General features: G+C 38.3%; 2 protein-coding genes across 3 annotated transcripts in view; one reads left to right on the forward strand and one right to left on the reverse strand.

Moving 5' to 3' along the window:
- Positions 1-12,145, forward strand: slc6a18 (solute carrier family 6 member 18). The gene is made up of 12 exons (XM_038309046.1): positions 1-349; positions 894-1,034; positions 3,221-3,358; positions 3,766-3,947; positions 4,818-4,928; positions 5,010-5,122; positions 5,199-5,327; positions 5,414-5,570; positions 5,727-5,931; positions 6,017-6,176; positions 7,733-7,895; positions 11,444-12,145. Exons 1-12 carry the CDS (start codon positions 208-210, stop codon positions 11,657-11,659), a joined length of 1,857 nt encoding a protein of 618 aa, XP_038164974.1. The 5' UTR covers positions 1-207; the 3' UTR covers positions 11,660-12,145.
- Positions 11,778-24,770, reverse strand: part of tert (telomerase reverse transcriptase) — a 23,685-nt gene continuing 10,692 nt past the window's right edge. For both annotated transcript variants that reach the window (XM_038309044.1, XM_038309043.1), the window contains exons 12-16: positions 23,124-23,250; positions 16,651-16,712; positions 16,277-16,401; positions 14,848-14,985; positions 11,778-12,572 (exon numbers count right to left, since the gene is read on the reverse strand). In XM_038309044.1, the coding sequence (XP_038164972.1) occupies positions 12,469-12,572; positions 14,848-14,985; positions 16,277-16,401; positions 16,651-16,712; positions 23,124-23,250 (556 nt within the window). In that variant the 3' untranslated portion in view covers positions 11,778-12,468. The remainder of the gene's footprint in view (positions 12,573-14,847; positions 14,986-16,276; positions 16,402-16,650; positions 16,713-23,123; positions 23,251-24,770) is intronic.

Below are 24,770 nucleotides of genomic sequence, written 5' to 3' on the forward strand. Positions count from 1 at the left end.
AGAATCCGATAAAATTAGTTGGTCCTGACTCAAAAGTAACACACCGATGAGGAAGGCAGATAGAGGACAGGAGAGGAGCACCAAGCATCACTCTGACAAGACCGCTCGAGACTGTGCACAGGAGCAAAGGAAAACTACCTGGATGACTGAATAGGACCTCACTTAATACAACTGTGACTGTTTTTAGCTCTTTTAAATCATCAAAGGATGGGGGAATCAAAGGAATCTGGTGCAGAGGAGAGACCCAAATGGGACAACAAGGTCCAGTACATGCTGACAAGCATTGGCTTTGCAGTTGGACTTGGAAATGTGTGGCGTTTTCCCTACCTGTGCCAAATCTATGGAGGGGGTGAGGATGCTATATTTCAGTTCCTTTTATCTAAATCCCAACTGAATTATGACATCAGGGAGATGTTCTGCTCAATACTTCCAGCTTCTGTATTCACTTCCTCATTTCTCCCAATGAGATATGTTAAAGCAGAAAGGCAAAGAGTCCAAAAGAACAGGTTAAGTTATGTAAACAGACATTTCAAATATGCCCAGGCTCTATCAACTTTACATATTGACTTTGAGATTCAGATTCCCACAGAAAGGATTATGCTCTCAGCTGGGTCTTTGTGTTACTGCTTTAAAATGATAAGATGGTCACATATTCCAAATCGTTCATTTCTTGGTAACAATTTCAGGAAAAAATGAATATATTCCTCATCTCTTAAAGGTCATTTTTGTTGCATATTTAATGAACCTCTTATTAATATACAACCAAAATGTAAAACAACATATAATGCTGTAATGCAGCTAATGACTGGGAGTCATTGATACTTAATGTATAACTTATTGTAAAACAATAAACCCTCCTTATCCTATAGCCTCTGTTTCTATGGTGTTATCAGGTGCATTCATCATTCCTTACCTGATTGCTCTGGCTTTTGAGGGCCTCCCACTGCTCTACCTGGAGCTGGCGATTGGACAGAGGCTCCGAATGAGCAGCGTGGGAGTCTGGAGATCCATTTCTCCACTGCTGGGTGGAGTCGGTGGGTGAAAACAAAAATGTTCATTCTTTTCAATTTTCTTTTCTTAAAAAGTTGGCCTTTATTCTTTAGGTTTTTTTTTAAGGGTTACCAATGTGAATTCAATTTTAGCCCAATGTGTATAAAATGATCACAATCTAGAATTTATTTATCTACCAGCTTTATTGATTAGTAACTAAAACATCTTAAGTATACCTTTTACAGTCTAAGATTGTGTCTCAGCCATGGTTTGGGCATTATGTTATGTATGACTTTTGGTTTATGTAAAGAGTAACTAAGCCCTAAGTTAAATTTTTTTTTTGCTGGGAAACTCGATAAATATGACCTTAAGGGTTCTATCATTATATTCAGGGTTTGACATTAACTTTTTAGCTCGCTGTCCACTGTGGCTAGTGGTTTTCCACAATTACTAGCCAAGCAGCTTTTTTAATAGCCACAATTTTAGTGTTAGAAAATTATGTTTAATGGGATGAAAACTAACTATGGCATGCTAAGATTTACTTAAACTTCAATTTACTACTTTTTAAAATGACCTTTGTACGCACTCACCAAACTGCATAAAATGTTTAACAATCCCCTTCAATATCAAATATTAAGCTCCGATAAGTTTTTCCGTAAAGCCCCTTTTATATGAAGTTATGTGGTGTACAAAGTAATAAAATGTGTTGTTTTTATTGGGTGTTAAAATTGTTGCAGAGAAGAAGAAAATTGATTTCAAAGATAAAAACCATTTTATATTTAATCCAGCCGGAAGAGAAATACCAATTTTCAATAATATTTTACCTGAATCAAAACTACATAAATTAATCTAATGTTATCAAATTGAACTGAAAAAACAACAGAGACTCAAAGTGGATGAGGATGTGATTGAATTAAATGCAGCGGGAACTATATTATCCAAACATTTTACGTTGAATAACTTATGTTGGGTTGGTGGAAGCTTTGCACATGTGTAACTAATTTTCAGTTAAGACAACCGGGGGGAGAACCACTTCTCTCTGCCTGCCGGCATTGGCTGCAGAGCTGCAATTGACTTACTCCCTGTATCTTCACTGAAGATTATTGTTAAACTCTGAGCAAAAGGGATTTGGAAAGTCAGTAAATAAAGGGATAACATTTTTAAAATGGCAACAGTGTTTTCTGTCTTGCCTTTCTTCTTTCTATCCTCAGGTTTTTATTTGCCTGCTCTGCAGGCTACAGGTTTGAATGTGCTTTACAACTTTGTTCTCCTTATAGGGACTGCATTTCTGAAGTGACCAATGAGCAAAAACTGTGCTCAGGCTCAGGCTCTGTTTTATATTACAGATTTTGGTGGTTAAATGTTACCTCTGTTAATTTTGCAAAATCTGGTCAAAAACCATCTTAGTGTTGCCCCTATATTGGTTTGAACATGGCTACTGCAGATGACTTTACCTATTGGTAAAAAGCAACATGTATTTGTACATGTCTATGTTACAGCCGAGCTTACAGGTATAACACTGCGTTTGATTTATTAAGAACTGTGAAAGTCTGAGCAACGACATCTCGAAGGGGAAGCTGTGGACGTTCCATTGCTCGTAAATGGCCAAGAGTTTGGTTTTTTTTCTTCTTAATTCACAATATAATTGCTATTTGGAAACTAAGGGTTTCCTTAGGAGATACCTTACAAAGACAATGACTCTTCTATAAGGTATTCTGACATCGAAACACCAATGGAGCGCACCATAAACATGCCACAGAGGCGAGTCATTAATCAATAGCGTTTCCAGGTTAGTAGTTTATTACCTATTTGTCAGCATAGTTGTCGAGTCCATTTTAGCTTCCTTTGTCAGAAACTATTTAGGGGCTGAGTTACGCTTTTTCTTTGAGGATTAGTTACACTTTAACCTTTAATGCATTGCAAGGAAAGCTTTGAATGTATTCAAGTACCTCGTAGTGAAATGCTTACTGCTGACCCAAATCCTAGTTCTAAAGTCACATCCTATATAATTTTTTTTTGTTTTATGAAAAGGGCACTAGCGGTAGATGGTACTGTTGGGCATCAGGTCTTTAACTGAGATAGTTAAATTTTATGTTGTTAAGATCCTGTAGAAATGCTGTATTTCCACATTGGTGTAGCAGATATTTTTTCACATTAGGACCAAAAAAAAAAAGAAAAATACTTTTTTTTTCTTGTTATATGACAACTGAATATCTTTCTCTTGGGTTAGGCATATCATCCATGATTGTATCATTCCTGGTATCCCTGTACTACAACACCATCGTGGCCTGGGTGCTCTGGTACTTCTTTCACTCTTTTCAAGAGCCGCTGCCATGGAGCCAGTGCCCTCTGAATGAAAACAAGACAGGTGAGGAGAAAAACGTTTACCTTTGAATCATGCAAGTTGCTGCTTTCGATATATTTATGATGCACTTGAAACGTGAAAGCACCATATATATATACATATATTATCTAAGAGCGTCAGAAAATCTGCTTTGAAATGATAACACCAACTCCAAACCAAAGCCAAGAGCTACCAATAAACAGACAAGTTAATCATCAATCTTTGAGTGGGAATTATTCAATGGATTTATTACACACTGGCATGAAAACTACTTTAACTACTTTATGACCCCTCCCCACATTTATTGATTTAACTGTGTTGTGTTCAACAGAACAATTAAACATTATCAATCTCACAATTATGGCAGATAATGCTATCCGGTAAGAGAATCATATGTATCTATTTTCTGATGGGTTTCTGTTTCCCTGTAGGCTATAACATTGAGTGTGAGAAGAGCACAGCAGTGAATTACTTCTGGTACCGTGAGACCCTGAACATCACTCCTGACGTCGCGATCAGCGGCTCCCTGCAGTGGTGGAATGTTGTCTGCTTGGTCAGTGCCTGGTCTGTGGTCTACATCTGCTTCATCAAAGGCATTGATTCCATAGGAAAGGTCAGCACACATTTTCCTATAAACTTTAAAAAAATGCTGTTTGTTATTGATAAAAACTCATGATTATAAACCATTTATCACCTGAGTGATGCATGCTGGGTTAATGATGTGATTACAGCTGGCCTGGCACTTACAGAGTAAACACAGGAAAGGATAACATTAACCAAGTTTGGTGGTTCTACATAAAATATACATTTAATTGGTTGTGCAGTGGATCTATATTTTTAATTACATAGCCTGCTTGCAGAGAAAAACTGTGCCTCATAAAAATGCTTGCAAAAAAAAGATATTAGAAAATTTTAACTGTTTTTGACTAAAGCTTCCTGGATGGGAAGCAAAATGTCTTCAAACTTGGAAACAAACTCAAGTGTTTTTATTTAAAGAAAAATCTATCTTACAATAAAATAAACACAATTTAATCTGACTTCTAGTGACTAAGAATCAATATGGTTTGATTTGAGCGCTTAATCACTCATAATGCATAAATCCAAACTCTGGCGAAATGAGAAGGTATTTAAAATACTAGTAACACTATTGAATATTCATTTTTTATAATTCATAAAAAACTGCAAACTTAAAGTGATGCTCCATTTATGGGTACAAAAAGGAATTAAGTCTTAGCCTTTGAGTATTTATTTTTAAACGTCTTTAAAAATGTAATTAAAAAAAGGATTACTGCGAAATAGCATTTAACAAAGTATAAAAACGTTATATAAAAGCAGTTGGAGTTTTCCTATTTCTTTTTTTAACCATGGTAGTCACACTGCAAGAAATTCATACCAGCCCATGCCTACTAATAACTATCAACTAATTCTAAATTAAAAGGAACCAGAATATCTTACTCTTATTGTTTATTTTGAACGTTTTCAGGCTGTTTATTTTACAGCTACATTCCCCTACTTGGTCCTGACCATATTCCTGATCCGTGCTCTCACTCTGCCTGGAGCTACTGACGGCCTGGTGTATCTCTTCACTCCTGATGTGAGTTTGCCTCTAATTTTAAATATCCTCTGACAAAAAAGGCAAAAAACAGTGATTAATATGTAGATTTTCTTACTGCAGTGGGAAATACTGAAGAACCCCAAGGTTTGGTTAGACGCTGCGACCCAGATCTTCTTCTCTCTTTCTATAGCATTTGGCGGTCTCATAGCATTCTCCAGCTATAACCCAGAGAAGTGAGGCGTGGAACACACCATCTAATCGGGGTGATTTTCTCAAAACACTGTCTTATTTCTTCTTCTTGTGTTTCAGAAATAACTGTGAAAGAGATGCCCTTGTTGTTGGAATAACAAATAGTGCAACATCAATTTATGGATCAATTCCCATTTTTGCCATACTGGGATTTAAAGCCAAAACTGCTTTCAACAATTGTCTAGAAGAGTATGTTATTATGGATATCTGTGTTGTAATGAAGTCTGGTCCGGTAAAGCTTGAAGAAATGATTTTCCCTGATCTCTTTTTTGCAGTAACATCTTGACTCTGACCAACTACTTTAATATCGCAGACCAAAACATGACTCTGGAAAACTACGATCAGTGGTTCGATCATTTTAATACGACCTATCCAGGAGAGGTGTCTGCTTTGTCCCTAAGGGACTGTGATCTAAAGAACTTTCTTGACCAGGTACTCAGATTTTCAACATTCATACTACCACACACTATGTACTGTCTTCCTTTTTGTTGCCCTCCTTTTTCTTGTGTGGGCATCAAGATATTATTTAAACAGGATTTAAAAATGTTGGGGGGTTTTTTGTGTCTAACTTTATTCTTTGTCCTTCAGAGTGCTTCTGGAACGGGCCTGGCCTTTATCGTATTCACAGAGGCTGTCTTGGAGATGCCTGGGTCTCAGGTCTGGGCCATATTGTTCTTTATCATGCTCTTCACCTTGGGTCTTTCCTCCATGTTTGGCAATATTGAGGGAATCCTGACACCCATGCGAGAGCTCAAACTGGTCCCAAAGTGGGTCCCCCACGAAGTTTTGACAGGTACATGTAATTCTTCTTAAAGCAGCTCAACTTCATTGCGGAATTAAAATGTCTCTTTAAATGAGCAATTTCCTTGCTGCTTTAGGCGCCGTGTGTCTTGTATCAGTCTTGATTGGCCTCATCTTCACCCTGGGTTCTGGTAACTACTGGGTGGAGATATTCAACAGCTATGTGGGCTCTATACCTTTTCTTGTCATCGCATTTTTTGAGATTGTGGGAGTTATTTATATTCATGGAATGAAAAGGTAAGGATTTCCCTTTGTTCCAGATAAAACCTTCAAAGTCTTGTAAAACTACACAAATTAAAACATGTTTTTATTGTTACAGTAGTAGCCGTTCAAAATTTCCCCACTTTCCTTAATGGGCCCTTCGATGGTCCTTGGCTTGTCCCCTACAATTCCTATTTAAACACCAATATTTGTACTGAAATATTTCTTCTATCATGATTTTTGGACATTAAGATCTAAAGAGAAGACCCATCTCCTGGTCAGAACCTGTAATTTAGTGAAAGAGTGCAGTCAGAGTAAAAAAATATGCACGCCCAGGAGGAGGGCGTCACTCCAGTGGCTGGAAGTAGGAGGGGATTCTGCTGGGAGTTGCAGGGAAGTAGGCTGCCATTCAGCTGGTGTTTGACTGGGAAGGGGCATTTTGAGTGGCTGCTGCTGTACAACAGTGTTTTCCTTGTACAGTACAAATTATACCAATGGTAGGGCAGTTAACTGCCTTTTAAATGATGCATAAGCAAGGAAAATCCCTTTCTGGGTTGAGCTAAATCCACTGCCCAAATGTGTGCTAAGCTCATGACTCTTATACCCCTTTCTGTGGCCGAAAAACCCGTTTAAACCTGGGAACAATCGGCTTTTAGTGTCAGTGGAAACAGCTGACGTGTATATCCCGGGTCAAACGACCTGGCAAGCGACACGCGTTAAAATCACCTTGGCTATGATCGGCTTGCTGTGGGACCACCAGACCCGGATTGACCCGTTGAATTACGTGATGACTTTGAGCAAAATGTACGAAAGTCGCAAACATCTTGCCGGTCGAGTATTAAATAAAGTCCAAACAACTCTGCTTGTATTTGAGAAACATAGCACAACACTAGAGAGACAGAGATATTTGTGAGCTCCTTATGATCCGCGGAGAAGATTCGTCACCAGGTATCAGGCATCTTTCAAGTACGCTCTGGCTCTCTTCCATGTTGCTCGCCATTATTTACTTCACAGATTTCCATCACACTGTCGACGCTCACCCAGGGGTTAGACATGGTTTTTCGGTCAAATATGAAAAGAGCCAAAAGCCAGTTGTTAGCGGGTCAGTCGGTTTTGAAACACCCAAGTTTTAAGTGTAAAAGGGGCTTTGGTTAGTGTTGCTTTTTGGATCGGATGATTAAAGTGTAAAGTGACAAGGCCATGGGTATGTAGGAGAACATTAAACGCTGCTGTGCTTGACATCCCATTGTGGATTGAAATTTCTCACAAGTCAGCCCATGTGGCTGTGTTCTGTCCCACTGGCATGAAAAGCAACACCCAAGCTAACATCACAAGTGTTTAATAAAACTGAGGTTAGCAGGGAATTCTCCTTGTATGTCTTAATAATCCATGCTTTGTTTGAGACAAGCAATGACATCTTAGAGGCAAGAGTTTTTCCAATAGTCTCGGTTGACATAAAATACTTTGATGCTCCACCCACAAATGAATTATCCATGGGCAGTATAATTTAAATGAAAACAAAGAGGTTTTCTGATGGTTTAAGAATATAAAAATAATCTGTACTTTTCATATTATTCAATTTGTTCTGACAGGTTTAGCGAAGACATTGAGTTCATGACTGGGAGGAAGCCCAACATCTACTGGAAGGCATGCTGGATGGTTATTAGTCCAATAATGCTCCTGGTGGTTTTTGTTTCTTATGTGGTTATCCAGGCGCAAACATACCCAACATATCCTGCATGGAATCCAGACTATGTAAGCAAGTCTTTGTAATCTTTCAAAACTCATCTTTTGTTTTTCATTGTTTTTAAAGTTTTATGGCCAAAGAGCATGGCTAGCTTAAATACATTTAATTACTTTAATATGGTGTAAAAAAAAAAAAAAAAAAAGTATGACAAGGCAAGACACTTTTAATATAATTTTTGCAGGGATATGAGGGCACTTCTGAAATAAACCAAAATAAACTAAATAAATTACACTGATTTAGACTCGCTGTACAACAGTGATGTTTATTTAAGATATTAAAGCAGTTTTGTTCTGTTTATATTCATTTTCGCTTACCTTAAAAAAATAAAATAAAATCTAAGAAAATTAAAATCTAAGAAAAAACAAAATAAAAGATCAGCTGTTAATGCATATATAGTACATGGCCTACCATGTACTATATATGATTACGATATTAGGTCGGGCTTGTTCGATCCAATACGATCAGCTTATAGTGGTTATGAGATGTGAATTTGCTTTATTGGCAGCCTTCCGCTCCACTTCATTGTCGGTTAGGATGTCTCATCTTCCCTTCACAAATGCCGTAGGTAGAATGAGGTTAGGCCACTTTGCTGGACAAATCAAGCATAGTTCCAAAATTACTGGCACGACTTCGCCAACTCCCAGTATGAATGAAGATGATCAATGAACCGGTGAGGAAAAACCTTGCTAAATCAAGCAAAGTGACTTTTTTGTGTCCTGTTTTGCCAATGCAAGTCTGGAAATAGATGTCCCAGAGCTAGATGACATTCCAACAGCTTTGCTTGTACAAGCAGACCATTATGACTGTTGTCATAAGGTTGTGCTTGGTATTGATTTGTATACGAGTAAAATTATATACTATGGAGACATAGACAAAAAGATTGATAAGAGTCGAGGTGAGCCCCAGATAACAAACATGCACCCCAGATCACTGGGACACAAGGAGAGCAGACATAGGGATGGCCACACCTACCAGTCAAGGGCAGAAAAGAGCACCTGGAGTCCAACCCATGGGGGACAAAACCCAAAGTGACCCACTCCCTGAGCAGCTCGACCCCAGGGGCCAAAGTGCTGAGGTCCCACAAGGCTGTGGCAGCGAGCCCATTGGCTGAGCCATTGGCCGGTCACGCACAAGGTGGACCAAGATGAGAGCCCAAGGGTGCAAGGTCCGGGGGCGCACCATCCCCTAGTGCGGATTCCACAGGGCCAGAACTCCCCAGCCCTGCCCAGCAGGCAGCTGATACAGCACACACTGTGGTACACAACCCCGCACCTAGAAAATCATCAGCATGTCAGCAGACACAGGCACCTGTTACTGCCGGGGGGGCATAATAAGGAGCAGGGGGCAGGCACTGCTCATACTTGGGGCAGGGGATACAAACATCAAACTGATAAGTAGACAAGGAAAACTTCACATGTATCCAGTCACATTTACACAACCCCACCCTTACACCCATAGGGACACATACAAGCACTCAACGGACATGCACACAGGAGACGCTAAACATATTCTTACACCCCTCAAATAAACACTATCCTCCCAGGTCTGGGGGCCAATCCCTCTAGGGCAGTGGTCTCCAACCCTGGTCCTCAAGATCTACTGTCCTACAGATTTTAGATGCATCCCTGCTTCAACACAGCTGAATCAAATGATTGATTACCTTTTTTAAGCCATTCATTTGATTCAGCTGTGTTGAGGAAGGGATGCATCTAAAATCTGTAGGACAGTAGATCTTGAGGACCAGGGTTGGAGACCACTGCTCTAGGGGGAACAGGCCTAAAGACCCAAGAGGAGATACCTTGATCCCCTAGTGTGGAAAGGGGCCAGAGCAGGGAACCTAGCCACAAGAGTCCATCCTGCTCCCAGCCAGTCACAGCCATTCTAGCTCCCTACATCCATATGGCCCCCTAGGCAAGTGTTATGAGGTGTAAAAGATGTCAAATTTGCTTTGATTGCAGCCTTCAGCTCCAATGCATTGTTGGTTAGGGTGTCTCTCATCTTCCCTTCACAATATGCCTGTAGGTAGAATAGCACTGAGGTTAGGCCTGTTTGCTGGACAATCGGGCACAGTTCCAAAATTGCTGGCAGAACTTCAGGTTCTGCTTCACTTGAAGTGCAGAAACACACTGAGAGTCTGAAATGGGGTTGGTCTCAAATATTGTTCAGAAATTTGTCTACAGTAGATCCATCAGTGTGCTCTTCCCCTTTGCCAAGATCCTCACAGGTGTGGCATATCAGGATGGTGATTAGACATTATGATTAATGCACAGGCATGCCTCAGACTGGCCACAATAAACAGCCTCTGCATGGTTCTAGCATAGTAGAATGAAAAATTTGGCTGTGGATTCCGGCACCACCGGCTTCGTGCATTGCTATGTCAGGGCCTTCAAGCAAGCAGCTCTAATGCCTCCCTCTTAAAAAAAAAAAATCTATCCATGGTATAATTACCAGTATCTGTCTGCTTGCTGTCCATGCCTCAATAAGGCTAGCATGTAATAGACAACTCTTGAAATGTTTTAAATTTGTCTGGGGGTGGGGTTTGGCTTTCACATAAAGTTTAATCGATAGGCCTAAAATAATTCAGCTTAAAGTGGAAATTAAAAGGTTAACCAAAGTAACTTAATTCATGAGATTACTATTACCAATAATTATATTATAAACGTGAAAAATGTAAAAGAAAAAATGTAGCAATGTTTTATAAGTTTTTTGGCAAAAGTGCGGCCATGTTGCAGTACGCCAAGCGGTGACATCACAGGGTTGGTCGACCCTTCAGCTATCAGTTCAATACATTGGAAATACCAGCAATACCTAACAACCATAAAAGACTCATCATTTGAGTTTCCTTTCAGCTTCGTCCTCCATCATACCCCATTTCTTATTTGTGAAGTATAGCTGGTATTAGCCATGTATTCAACTGGTAGCTGAATCAACTCTGTGATGTCACTGCTTGGAGTACCACAATATGGCCGCACCCTTAAGAAAAAATTATAAAACAATGCTCAATTTTTTTTCTTTTACTTATATATTGTTCACGTTTGTAACATAATTATTGATAAGAGTATGACACAATCTAATGAACTCAATTTATAGGCTAAACACAAGCATTTTTATAGGAGACTGATATGCTGCAATATTAAAAAAAAAAAAAACTAAAATGCAAGAAGAAACAAGAACAGGTAGTTTGAAACCTTTAATCAAACATGTTTCTTTAAAAAAAAAGTGTAATTTATGCTGAGCTCTTTTTGCACTCTCTTCTGAGAATAGAATGTTGATTCCAGTGTAATTTGTTGGTTTCCAATCGTTTAACCTTTTTTCTAGAACAAAGCAATTCCTGCTTTCTGCAAGCTTGACATAATAAAATATTGTTTAAGACCAAAAACATGACTGTTTATCATATTTACATTGCACTGTAATCCCTCCTAAAATATTACATTTGAAGAAAGTATCGTATATTCTAGCTTCGGGTTGCTTATTTTGACAGCCGACTCACAGCATCTTGTCTTCATCTTATTTAAATATTTATTTCATGATTTTCAACTTATTTTTTTTACCTTAGGAATCATTTCCTGAAACCGAGATGAAGCCTTATCCAGATTGGGTGTTCGCCATAATCGTCATCCTCATCGTTGCTCCACTCGTATCCATCCCTCTGGTGGCCGTCTATAACCTGATCCGCCGTGGATTAAAAAAGTCTTCAGACAAAGGTTCCCTAAACCCATACAAAAATGAAGCCTTTGAGATCGAAACACATGAAGTGAAACAAAGGGACTAAAGGACTGACAGAATCCCAAAGCTACCCCCTCAACACCAAAAAGTGTTTTTTAATTTTTTAACGGAAGTCTTTTGATGACTGTTTGTACTATGATTGTAAAGATGCATTTTGACACTTGATTTAACTCCAGCACATGAAAAACTTTATTCAACAGTAAAATCCATATTACTTTGTGTGTTCATGTAACGTCATGTTCTGAAACAAGGCGATTTACATAATTCTTGTATTTGTAAACCATTTATTTTCATTTCCAATATCAAATTTTGTGACAGAATAGGATTTGGATAGAACAGTAAACAAAACAAAACAAACAAAAAAAAACCCTGTTGTATGTAACTCATTCAGCAAGCCTACTTCCTCCAGTGACATCATGTTTTATCTGGAAAACTACCATCAAAATTAAATCAAAGTCCAGAAAAAAACAGCTATGTAATAAAAGTTGACTGCTGTGGTAGCTAGGGGATTAAATATTAATCTTTACAGGTTTACCTGTTGTTTTATGGGATGTGTTTATGACGAAGGCTTATCTTCCATGTTTAACACCAGATGACTAAGGACTATATTCCCCCCTTTGTAAGTCGGGAAAACAAACGCGTCACTCTTTGCCGACAGGCCAGTAAGATATTGGTTGCGTGAGATCTCCTCTCGGTTAAAATCACAATGAAGGGAGGATCATCGCAATTTTTCACTTTGATGACATTTATAGTAAAGGCTGTCTCTGCTATATTACATAAAAACAACTGGGAAAGCCGTAAACATTCCTAGAAATTCAAGTTTTCATCTAAAAAAAGGTTGGAGTAGTGGATGGTTTACATCTGGATGGCCAAGAAGTCCGAGGGGGTTCGAGGGTTTGAAGCCTGACGCACCCTGGCCAGCCTCAGATCCCCCAGCTGTCGCTCCAGCCTGCGCTTCCCTGTCAGGAGGAAAGCGGAGGATGAAGACGCCTTGTTTGTTTGCTTATTTCTTTTACAATACAATTAAACAATCCATTTTTTCAGATAAATATGTTGCAATAAAGGCTACACCGGTTTATATAGAAACTCATTTGGGTATTCTACCATAGATTAACCCTGTCATATAGTTAACATTTAAAGAAAAAAGGCTTACTGTAATGACCTCCTTCATAAATCTTATCTTATGTCATACATAAGAAGGTAATAGTTAGTAGCATTATTATGCATTTACAGCAGGAATATGAAGATCTAACAGCACTTTCTTTAGGCAGGGTTCCTACAGCATAAGGCAAGTCAAATTCAAGACTTTTTAAGACTTTTTAATGCCACTTGAAATAAAAATTTAAGACCAAATTCACAAGAAACACAAGAAAACCCCGCTTGCGACAACTTAACCTTTGGGTTAAGTTGTCGCAACTAATGTTTCAAATTTTGAAAAGCTTCCCATACAGGAAGAAAGCTAAAAACACACAAATGACAGATATATTTTAACAATTATTTAACTGAATTCACAAACTTTGTTTTAGAAGGGAACAAAATAAATTAGTTTTAAAGCCACAACATAACCAGTGCTAAGTCTTTTTGCAGCTATTTTTCTTTGTATCGTTTTCTTAGTATGTTTGATTTGGTGATAAGTGGAGGCGTTGCAGAGACAAGGGTGGAACAAAACTGAGAAATACCAGCTGTTTCTCGGTAACTCTATTTTGACGCTTTGTGTTTCGTGCTTTGCATGTGCGACTCCCCTGCCTTAATTCCCATCGTTCTGAGCTTGAATCGCTTCTTGCACAAAATCCACTGTGCCTCATGTATGTTCCCAGGTTTTAGCCATGGAGAAAACTCTTGGCTGGAGCCAATTTTGGTTACATTTGCACTTGCTCATATTTTCCAGACAAAAAGTTAATGGCGCATCTCCCAAATGTCCCGGGTGCAACAACGCTTTTATTGGTTCCGCTATCGGGACAGAACCAATAATGGCGAGCCGTTATTTTTTTTTTTATAAAAAAAAAAAAAAAACTTGTCAATTTTAATATTTTATTTAGATTACAAAAATAAATTGTAATAAAAATGATCCTATTTATGATGTTTTAAAAATTAAGACCTACGAAAGATTTAAGACATTTTAATACAATTAAGGCCTTAATTTTATTTTGAAGAATTCAATGCCTTTTAAGACTTTTTAAGGACCCGCAGGAACCCTGTTTAGGTGTGACCTGAAGATTTAAACTGCAGCATTTCGCCTCCTGTCAAGCCCCAAGTGTCGCTTTAAACCTGATCTTTTCACTTTCACTTTTTTTTTTTTTTTACATATAAGTAATAGTATAATCAGAGTGCTTAAATCCAAACCCTCAGGAACAACTGATTCTAAACATTTACTGGAAAGTTATTTTATTTATAGATTAAAGATTTTGTTACCCAGTGTGCTTAAAAACACATTGGATTTGATATATATAAAAAATACAAATTTTATTGGTTAAAAGTTGCAGAAAGAAGCACTGCAACATCTGATGAAAACCTTAAAACACGTAAATAAGAGCAGCTGTTTGGAAAACTTCAGTCATTTCAAAACAGCTTATGTAATTATAACGGACATCTTTTTCTTTTTAAACTTTATGAGAGACAAAACATGGTAAATAAAATAGAACTACTTGAAGCAGAGGCTGCAAACTAACCGTAGATCAAAAAGGTTTGGTTTTAAACTATGAACCCACCTTCACTAGATTTAGAAGCTAGACTTTATAAGGATGAACTTTTATAACTCTGACGGTAACATGTCCTCTACCCGATATCAAATGTTTATTGTCTAAAGTTTGCTCTCAGGGCAACCGGAGGCTGCGTTTATCACCTCTTGTGACGACATGTTTGAATAAATGTTATATTTTATTGTGTGTATATGCCTGAACAGAAGGCAATGGTGAAGATGTAAAAAATTTAACGAGAATTTACTAAGTAGAAGAAAAAATGAAGTAAAGTTGGGTTAGAGAAAGTATGTTTTGACAAGTAGTGAAGCAGAACAATGTGAAGATTTAGTTTGGGGAGAAAAAAAAAACAAAAAAAGAGGAAATAAAATATTAACTTTAACACCTCATAATTACCCAACATTAATGATGTATTGAAATATTTAGTTAGCTATCATTTGAGGACAAACACTCAATGGAAATGTTGGATATTTTCATAGAATCCAAAACTTTAACTGCAATATATAAGTATATTTTAAATTCCTCTGTAGATACAAACTTTTGTGCAGATGCGTCAGTAGATCCCTATAGAGTCGACGGTGTTGTGAAAGCACCAGCAGGAAGCTCAGACAGAAAATCAACTCCACCGCCTCATACTGCATGATGCCCGTCTGGGCTTTGCTGCCTAAAATTAGCCCTGAAATATAAATAAAAAAATAAAAACAGAAGATGAAAGCATGAAGAGAAAGTCTGTGTACATGCTCGCCGTTCGATTTTTATTTTTGATACATTCAAAATTGAAAACCCCAAATTTGGTTAAGAAGAAAAAAAAAACATTGACCTGTTATCAGTTTTTCAAATTCCCAAATGAAAAAGGAATAGATTAAAAGCAAATCTGCACATCATTTCCAGATTCAGCTTTATGCCACCACTATGGATGTGCTACGATACTAAAACATATTCATACAATCGGATGTTTATAGCTTTGTATTTCAATGCAATGTATTTATGTATTGACAATGAAATCTCAAAACTGCTAATAATTTACTATAAATACAATACTTTTGTACAAAAATCAATTGTGTTACGACTGCTTCTGGCTCAATCCCAGATCAAAACAGAGAAGGAAGGGGAGGGGGAGTTGAATAAGGAGGAAAAGAAATCTGAATTTGTTTGTTTTTTTATTTTCATTTTTCACTTTGGAATTGAAAAAGAATAATGGGTCGTTCTTTATGTTTCTGATTTGGGATCCTTAAGGGGTCATAGAATGCAAAAGCAAATTTACATTGTCATAGATGAATCACGATAGTTCAGTGGGGGAAATGGACGTACAGAGAAGTTCAAACCCCATCAACACATCCTTTCTCTGCAAAGTTAACATTTCTAAACTTCCACCATAAAACGGGTGAATTCAAACTAAGCCCCGAGTTGATGTAAACTCGGGGATGTTGCCTTATTTGGTTCTGGCCTGTACTTTTTTCACACCCCGAAATTGACATACAGACCAGCCCACTGGTTCACTGGTAGGGGGGAGTATGAAGTGTCGACTGCTGGGCCGCTGACTGGACCGGACCTCAGCAGAGAGCCATGATCCGCCCGTCCTCAGCCAGAGGAGGGGGGCTGGGGGCAAGTAAGGCAGGTGGGGGGAAGCATGGGGCAGCCTGTGTCCAGGCTACCGTCACCGGCTCCCTGCCCGTCGGGGTTCCCGGACCAGCCCCCGAGCTGACGGCTCGGTTTGAATGCCCGGTGTGTTTCGACTACGTGCTGCGCTGTAATCGACCAAAATCCGAATGATTATAGAATCATTCTATGATCCCTTTAAAGAAAACAGCAAATATTGGAATTTTTTTTTTTTTTTTGGAAAATCAGGAAACTGTTTGTTTTCTGATTGTGGATTCCTCATTCCCAAACCAAAATTGAATGGCCAGCACGTACAGAGATGTTCTTAAAATGAAGGTTTCTTCACAGGCTCTGTGGTGGATTGTTACCCTTGTTGCTGGACCTGATGAGCTTATTGGCATACTGAGCCATGTCCCAAATCATCTGCAGGAAGTAAAGTGGATTCTTAGCAACTGTTTGACCAAAGGGCAAACTCTGGGCACACACATGAAACCTGGAAACAAAGAGAACCTTCAGATAAGTTAAGCGATTGATAAACCAACCAGATATTGACTGACAATTATCTGTTTAGTTTAATAGCAGCATTATCTTATCAGGGTTATTAGGTCAGGGATAGAGAGCTCACACGTGGAAACATGTGGCCCTTGCATGTGCTCTTAGACATATTTATCTTCTAGGTATCATTACATAACAGCAGATATCGTGGGGTTTAAAAATAGTGTCATGTCTAGATTTTGTTTACCTGCATGCATGCAGCAGAACCAGCTTGTAGATATTCCTGTAGACCACCTCCAGGGAGTTAGTCTAGAAAGACAAGTTGATGTATTAAGTTTTAAAACATGAAAGAAGAAAGCAAAGAAATGCATCAACATCTGAATACAGCCAATAGGATAAGATGATTTGAGTTTAAAAAAAAAAAAAAAAAAAAAAGAACTTTATTCTCTTATTTCACGTTACTTTTATCCATCTTATCTCAAGAGTGAAAATATTCTGGCTAATCAAACCATTTATCTGCTCATATTAAGGGCAAATACAGGTTTTTATTTTATCTTTTGTTCTTATTTTAAGATCAGTTTTTACAGTTTATGCAGGCCTCTATGAAACAGAAAAGGTCCAGTTAGGAAAAATCTTTTTCCTAGAATTTCATCTTGGTAAGTTAAAAGCTATTCACAGAGCACCTTGTGTCTTAAGAGAGCTGCTAACATTAGAGGGACTTTACTCCATCTGCGAGTTTAGAGGAAGACAGTAGGGAGGACTTTTAGCAAGCCTAGGAGAAGATATGATTAAAACAGAGTAAAGGAGCTTATAAACTTCAACAATCATACCATTATAAATAAATAAATAGTTTCTGTCACTGGATGACTTAAAGCAATATTAATATTCCATCACCAGGGGGCACTTGATCTGTAACTTTCATGTTTAGTCACCCTGAGGGTCAAAAGCAACACTGATGTTTAGATAAATCAGTATCCTCCAGTGGTTTGAAATCTGACAGCAGACCATGTTGGAGCTGCAGACGGAGAATCATGGGGTTCCTGCTAAAGAAAAAGCCCCATTCACCACTCTGGATTAAATCGTACATCAGAGAATCAGAAATATGTCTGATCAGGTAAGAGATCAACTTTTAGCTTAGTTAGCTTCGTTTAAGGGGAGCTCAGACTGCTGTAAAGCGGTGCTCTGGGTCACATGACTCATCCAGTGACAGATTTAACCGTCTCAATTACCGGTAATATAGGTACGTTTCTGAAAAGAGAAGTCTGCAGGGACCATCAATATACACCAAGTAATTAATATTGACATGAAAACCCTTTTCTTTAATCTCATATCAAGTTTACACCTGTGTCAGAAGTTATCCAACATTGCTTTAAAGCCTCCACTAAAACATATTGAATACTAATGAAAAAAGAGAATAGACTACAGAGACATTTTAATACAACAAAAAAACCAGAAGGAAAATATGAATTCAAATGCACAATCTAAACAAGATAAGATGCAATACATTCACTTAACATATGTAAAGGGAAGATGTTAAATAGGTTACTTTTTGTTTTATTGTACATGATGTTTTCATATCTTAAATGCAATACAAATGGAGAAACATCTTAAACCTGAAGGACACCAACCCTAAAAGTCCGACTACAGACTACCTAACAAGTGATCTAGTATGTGTTCCTCTCTTTATTTCTAATACCAAGATTTAAGGTTTTATATCATTTAAGTAAAGAAAAATGTTTTCAGTCTAGAAATAAGCCGATACCTTGGCTGGCCAATATTTTTCATTACCTTTTTTTTTCCTTTTTTAAGTATTTTTTTTTTTTTATAACATTGAGACTTATGTGGACTGGTGACCTGTCCAGGGTGTACCCCGCCTCTCGCCCGTACACAGCCAAGATCGGCACCAGCAAACTCCTAACCCTGCTTGAGATAAGCGTGACAGAAAATGGATGAATGGACGGATGAGACTTATGTAACATTTGTCATGCAATTTATTATTTATTGCGCAACAGGAGGAAGGAAAAGCAGAAATCAGCCCACATAAAGAATCCACAGCACATATCAGTGATGGATTAGACTGGATGTCCAAATAAATCCATATCAGCTTTAAAGATCCTATATTAATTGATCTCTAGTTCTAAACATGTTGGTGCTTTGAGTTTTTATTTTACTAAGTTTCATCACCATGAGACATGTATTTCCTGTCTGAATTCCCTAATCAGTTAATTTCCCTTTATATTACTAGGAGCTATTTGTTTGTGTTTCCCTGTTTGTTTGTATTAACCAATCACGGCTATCAAGTGATAGCATCACACATAGCAACAGGTTCAACACCTCACTAAGTTAGGAATGTCAGTCAGCTTCCTAACCCAGCAGCTATCTGAAGGCGTCTGATGCTAAAACCCCTTTGCAGGAACTTTTTAGCGAAGATAAAGCGCCCCCTGAGAAGACTGTGGGTGTCTTTATGAAGATTGGCCACAACTTAATTGCTTATGCAAAAAAAAAAAAAAAAGATAGTGTGCCCATGGGATAACAGGTGCAAAAGTCACAATTTAAATGAGGTAGTTGCGTGCTCTGTGGGCAGATTTACAGCCAAATGAAGCTTTTAACAGCTGGATTTACCTCCATCAACTCCTCATAACTACTGCTTTTACAGAAAAGATGCAAACAAAGGCAGACTGATAGAATTGTAATAAAATATACAGTAGCTGCTTTATGTGAAGTCTTACGGAGAAACGGAAAACAAAAAAACATTTCCTCCATGTTCAGTCATGGTGTTTGTCCTTTTGGTGCATTAATCTGTGCCAGCCCACCATGATGTCTTTGTCCCTGCCAATACTATTTTTGAGTCGAGGGCTGTGTTCGAATTCATGGGCTGCGTCTTCCAAGGACGCGGTCTACTTGGACTGGATCCTTCGAAGACCGTGAAAATAAGAAGACCGGAAGAGTTGTGGCTGTTAATTCAAACAGGTCTCGGTGGGTGAACACTTTTAAAGACGACAGCTGCAGCCCCTTTCTGAAATCAGAGATAGAGGAGCAACTGTCCTCTGTTAGCCCATGAGCCACGCATGTGTAAAGCTTCCATGGATCATCCTAGAATTAAAAAGTGGCAGATGTAAATATTATATTCTGCGTGATAATTTTTTGTTTTAACCCGTTGCGCTAAAATAGATCCTACCTGCATTTAATTCATACACAATTTCATCCATTGTTAACCAAGTTATTTTGATAACAACAATCATTTAGTTTCCGGTTAAAATAACCTTCTGGAACACTAGACAATTTTTATAAAGTTAATCTCTAGTTTAAATGTATTTGGAGTATTTTTAATCACTTGCTAATGTTGATGTGCCTATAATATGTGATTATCTCATTATCCTGCTACGCTCATGGTAAATACTGGTAAGAACCCTGCCACGTAGGCCGGGCCCTTCCATGACCTCATAATCAATTAAGGCTTGAAGTAATCAGCTGTGAATTGGGAAAGTCTATTATTCCGCAGCAGTCCTGCACTCTCACCGTAGCGTTACTCTGTGGGTTATATGAGAGTAACCCTGACAGCATGAGGCACCAACCTATGAGGTCTAAAGATCATCTTTTTCAACATCAATTATTCTGATATGTATAATATTTATCTGAGGAAAACACAAATCTAAGAAAATACTCATTAATATGGCATAATTGTTAAGTGCAACAAACGCCATATAAACAAAGGTTTTGGTAAAACTTCCATAAAATATCTAGATGAAGATAAGGGGTCTTTATTTTCATTCTTAATGGTAGCTTTCAGCAAACAGGACATTGCTCCAGCATTTTGTGTTTTAACGATTTTTTCTTTTCTTACGTAAATAAAGTAGTAATAAGCAGGAATAGTCACTGCCTGGAAAGACATACTATAATAGAGATCCACTTGAACAAAATCAAAATATATATATATATATTTTTCATATTTGAGAATAAAAACAGGTTTAGATTACTTGGACCTGATCCAGAATGGGAAGATATATTCAGTCTATGATTATAACAAATGTAAGCAAGGTTAAAAGATTTACCCATTTATGGCCATCTGTCTCTCATTTAATAAATACAGCCAGTTTGACACCCTACAGTTGCATATTTGTTTTTCTCTCGACATGCTTGTGGAGAGAAGTTTATGACAGCTTATTAAAACAAAACAAAAATAACAATAATGACGACTACAAAGCTAACAGAGCTCTGGTATTAAAGAAGTATTTGTATTTAAATTCAAGTATCAGATGGGAAATAAAAATAAGTGGATCAATGTACTTTGGAGTTGTTCTTATATTTTAACAAGCTAGCTTCAGATATTCCTCTGACTTATATTGTAAATGATAAATGGAGTTTGAGCTGACAGGCTAACGCAGGTAGATATTTCGGTATCAGCTGATCTTTCCCCTAAATCTGTGAGCTTACCTTTTCAGATGACATTTGTTTTAGGTAACTGAGATAAGAGCAAATAAGCTTATGTATGTCCTTTATTGCTGTAGATAAATTGCATAAGCTCATAAAGGTTTGGTTTAATACATCTTTCTTTTTCATAGCATGTGCATGAAAAACCTTAATGTTTACAAACGGCAGAGTTAAGCAATAGCCTGAATCTTTGTCTATTGTGTATTTGCAGCTTTCTGTAGCCAAACTGTAAACAGCAACACATTGTGCACATAGTTCCACCCACACAGATAGAAAACAACACTGTTTTATTCAGGACATAATGTGTACTTATCTCTCAGGGGTGTATCAGATATGCTTTTAGTAGAAATACATGTACCATTACACTCCTCGTAAACCAAGCCTAATATTCTTGTGTCCTTATTGCAAGTCAAAATGCCATTTTGGCGTTCACTTGTATAACTGAATAAAGCAGTTGTTCCTGAGGTCGTGCAGCTTCTAATTTTAAAAAGCAGTCATGTAGAGGACTCATTCTTGTCGTAGGGTCTTGTGTTTTACAGGTTATTTTTTGTTCGTATATTCATACCTTAAAAAGTTGCTTTGCTGGGTTGGAGGCCATGGAAGTGCCCTTTGGATAAATCTATTGACCATCGACGATAAACTCAGCCCTTCACAATCGTTTAAGAGCGATTTTTTATTTTTGTTTCAGTTTTGGACCTATGGGTTAAAATGCAGCCCACAAAAAAAAAACCCCACTAATGCTGTTTTTAAGCAGGCACACAAACTCCTTCCAGCTGCAGCTTTTTTCCCTCAGTGCCACCGTGTAGCAGTGATTTATCTACTCTAAACCTGAGACAGCAAGAAGGAACTGATCCAAACCAGAGACTAGCTGTTTTGTTTTTTATAATCAGAACCAGAGAGAGGCCATCATTTTAAGTGTGGTCACAGGCTGCTCCGTCTGTTACGGGTTGGATTTTAAGACTACAAATACAAAATTTATTTCTATCCATCCATTTTCCGTCACGTTTATCCCTGCTGGGGTCGCTGGTGCCTATCTCCAGCTGTCAATTGGCGAGAGGCGGGATAAAACCTGGACAGGTCAATGGTCTATTGCAGGGTAACACAGAAACAAACAGGACAAACAACCATGCACACACACACCTAAGGAGAATTTAGAGAAGCTAATTAACCTAACAGTCATGTTTTTGGACTGTGGGAGGAAGCCGGAGTACCCGGAGAGAACCCACGCATGCACAGGGAGAGCATGCAAACTCCATGCAGAAAGACCCGGGGCCGGGAATCGAACCCGGAACATTCTTGCTCCATTGGCAGCAGTGTTACCCACTGTGCAGCCCCCCAAAAAATTAAACAACAAAAAAATAAATAAATAAAAAGAAAATTCTTCCAATCTCCAACGGCAGTTTTCATTCTGTTGCGCATTCAAAAAAAACAAATTAATAACATCAAATAAAGAAAAACAATGTCTCACAAAATAGTTGGAAAAACTGGAAAAGAAACTTCTACATTTTAGAAAATAAGCAGGTTTAGCCAATTGGGTTTTTGCAGTGTGCGCGAGTGGTTAACAATATTACCAGCGGTGCAGAAAACGCTCGAGCCATCTGCACGAAAATTTCAATCATCGCCATTTGTTGGACTTACGAATATCGGTTGGAACATTCTTAGATATCGGCCAACCTTAGATCCAAGTATTTTCATTTCTTTTTCACAGCTGGTAGAAAGGTGGAGAAAGACATGCATGAAGACCTTGACAGCACAGGAGACTGAACGAAGGCTTTTGGGAGAATTTGACTCAGAACCGTTTGTCAAAGGGAGCAACCCGGGGTAGCAGTATTTACCAGGAGGCTGTAAATCCCTTCTGGCTTATACGGGTTGAATGAGTTTCCCTTCTAAATCTCACAACACCAAGTGCAGAACACAATCTATGTAAACACGTATGAACAATTTAGAGAGTACCAAACAGTTATAAGGAAAACAATAAAGCTCCATGGTTGAAAACCTGTTGGACTCTTGAAGAATTGAAGATTTAAAGCGTGGACATTTTCAGCCAATAAGTACCTCATGCAGGCGACGGCTTCTTTTGCATTAATACCAGTAAAAGCAACCCGTCCAGCACATCTATTGGGTCTGGTTTGATTGTTAAAAGTTGCAGTTACCCCTAAGTAAAAATAAGGCAATCAAGTTCTTGTTTTTTTTTACAGCCTCAATCCAAGCTTGTTTTGTTTGTTCTCCATTTCTATCAGTCATATTAAAAACATTGTTTTCACGTTTAAAAGACCTTTGATGTCTGACCTTCAAGTCCAAGAAGAGGGGATGGCATTTGAGTCTTAAGATGACCATTAGCTTCCTCTTCATTTGCTGTCCGGCTGATTGGAAAGAACCCAGAGTGAGGGAGTATCGTAGAGAGAGGCCTGCATAGCTGTAAGAGACATAGAAGGAAATGTAAACCAAAACAAATCTCAAGAAGAACACAGGAAAGTGTGGACTTAGGGACAATGGGAGCACGCAGCATAAATATGGGTCAATTGGAACAGAAGCGTACACCGCATCGTCACCACAGACGTCACCACAGGCTCGGCTCGTCTGGAGCTGTATTTCACCACCTGCTATTAATAGTCTCTAGATAAAAATACATTTCTTTTTTCATTTATTGGTGGAATAATAGTTAACACAATCAGATAAACACAAATCAAATGAACATTTTGGAAAATAAAACAAAAAAACTTGTCCTCAGAGCCAGCGGTACCTCACACATGGCTAGGCTGAGAGGGCTGCTGCAGACGGGCTAGGATTAGACCTGACTGCCGTTACCCTCGGAGCTCCACTGGTTATCGCGGTCATCTCAACTTCAACTTTTTTTTTTTTATTACGCAAATTACAGTAAATGGGCTATATAGTAATGCTAGAGATTTTAAAACATGCCTTTAGCCGATAGATACCCAATTAGAGCAATAATTGTACAAAAATTGCGAACAAATATATAATATTTTAAATTTTTTTTGTCAAATCAACACACTCCATCCAGAACTCCGCTAGAGGAAAGGTTTTAGGCTACGTTCATTAAGGCAGCCCTTAATGATCAATTCCGATTTTTTTCCTGAAATCCGATTACTTTGCGTTGTTTTTCACATTTGCAACTTATGTGTCCCCGTAAGCAGTAGAGGACGCAATGACGTCACAAGCAAGCATGAGCTGTGCTGACAAAAGTAAAGGTGGATGATAGTGGTGGAGCGCATCTGGCAAGGTTTCCCAACCTCAGCCAGTACATTAACACCACAATCCTTTCAAGATGGTTGAAAATAGACTGCTCTCTGCATTATCTTCCATCATGGTTGTTGTTTTTCTTGCTGCTTCTGCATAGCAAGACACAGATTAGTGACTTTGTAGAGTATTAATGCTATACAGATTGGATGAATGCGACCTGGCCATTCAGATACAGGTCGCATTTGAAAATATCAGATTCATATCGGATTCAGGACAACAGAGCCAAGTCGTTTTTGTGTTGTTCAGACTGTCATGAAAAGATCAGATACAGGTCGCATATAGGCAAAAAAAAAAAAATCAGATTTGGGTCACTTCAGGCTAGGGGTTAACGTTTCGCTGCAAGCTGGATTGTTATGAGATCTGAGTTTTCAGTCTCACAACAAACTCATCATGAAAGAGTCCCGCTAATTTGTCAGTTTCTTAACAACCAGCGAGTCGGATAAATGACATGCCAGCAGTGGTTTTTTGTTAGGGAATGACGACAGTCAGAAGGGCTACGCTGGAGGACCCGTGTCGTTACGACCAACCTGTCAAATGACTCAGTTTTAGCTAAAATAGCGACAATTTCTCATTTAAAAAAGGAGCAAAGAGAAGCACTTTGTGCATTTGTAGAAGAGAAAGATGTCTGTTCTTCCTTCTGACATAATTTTGAAAGGAGTTTGATTTATCAGCTTA

The sequence above is a fragment of the Cyprinodon tularosa genome, unplaced genomic scaffold (genome assembly GCF_016077235.1).
Source record: "Cyprinodon tularosa strain WSP-4 unplaced genomic scaffold, ASM1607723v1 ctg655, whole genome shotgun sequence".
Taxonomy (NCBI): Eukaryota; Metazoa; Chordata; class Actinopteri; order Cyprinodontiformes; family Cyprinodontidae; genus Cyprinodon; species Cyprinodon tularosa.

Bases quoted from the DNA above. Each gene is read 5' to 3' on its own strand.
- slc6a18 (XM_038309046.1), top strand. From the start codon at position 208: ATGGGGGAATCAAAGGAATCTGGTGCAGAGGAGAGACCCAAATGGGAC. The intron at 5,328-5,413 runs GTATGTTATTAT...TCTTTTTTGCAG, and splicing joins TTCAACAATTGTCTAGAAGA to TAACATCTTGACTCTGACCA. The intron at 5,571-5,726 runs GTACTCAGATTT...TTTGTCCTTCAG, and splicing joins TAAAGAACTTTCTTGACCAG to AGTGCTTCTGGAACGGGCCT.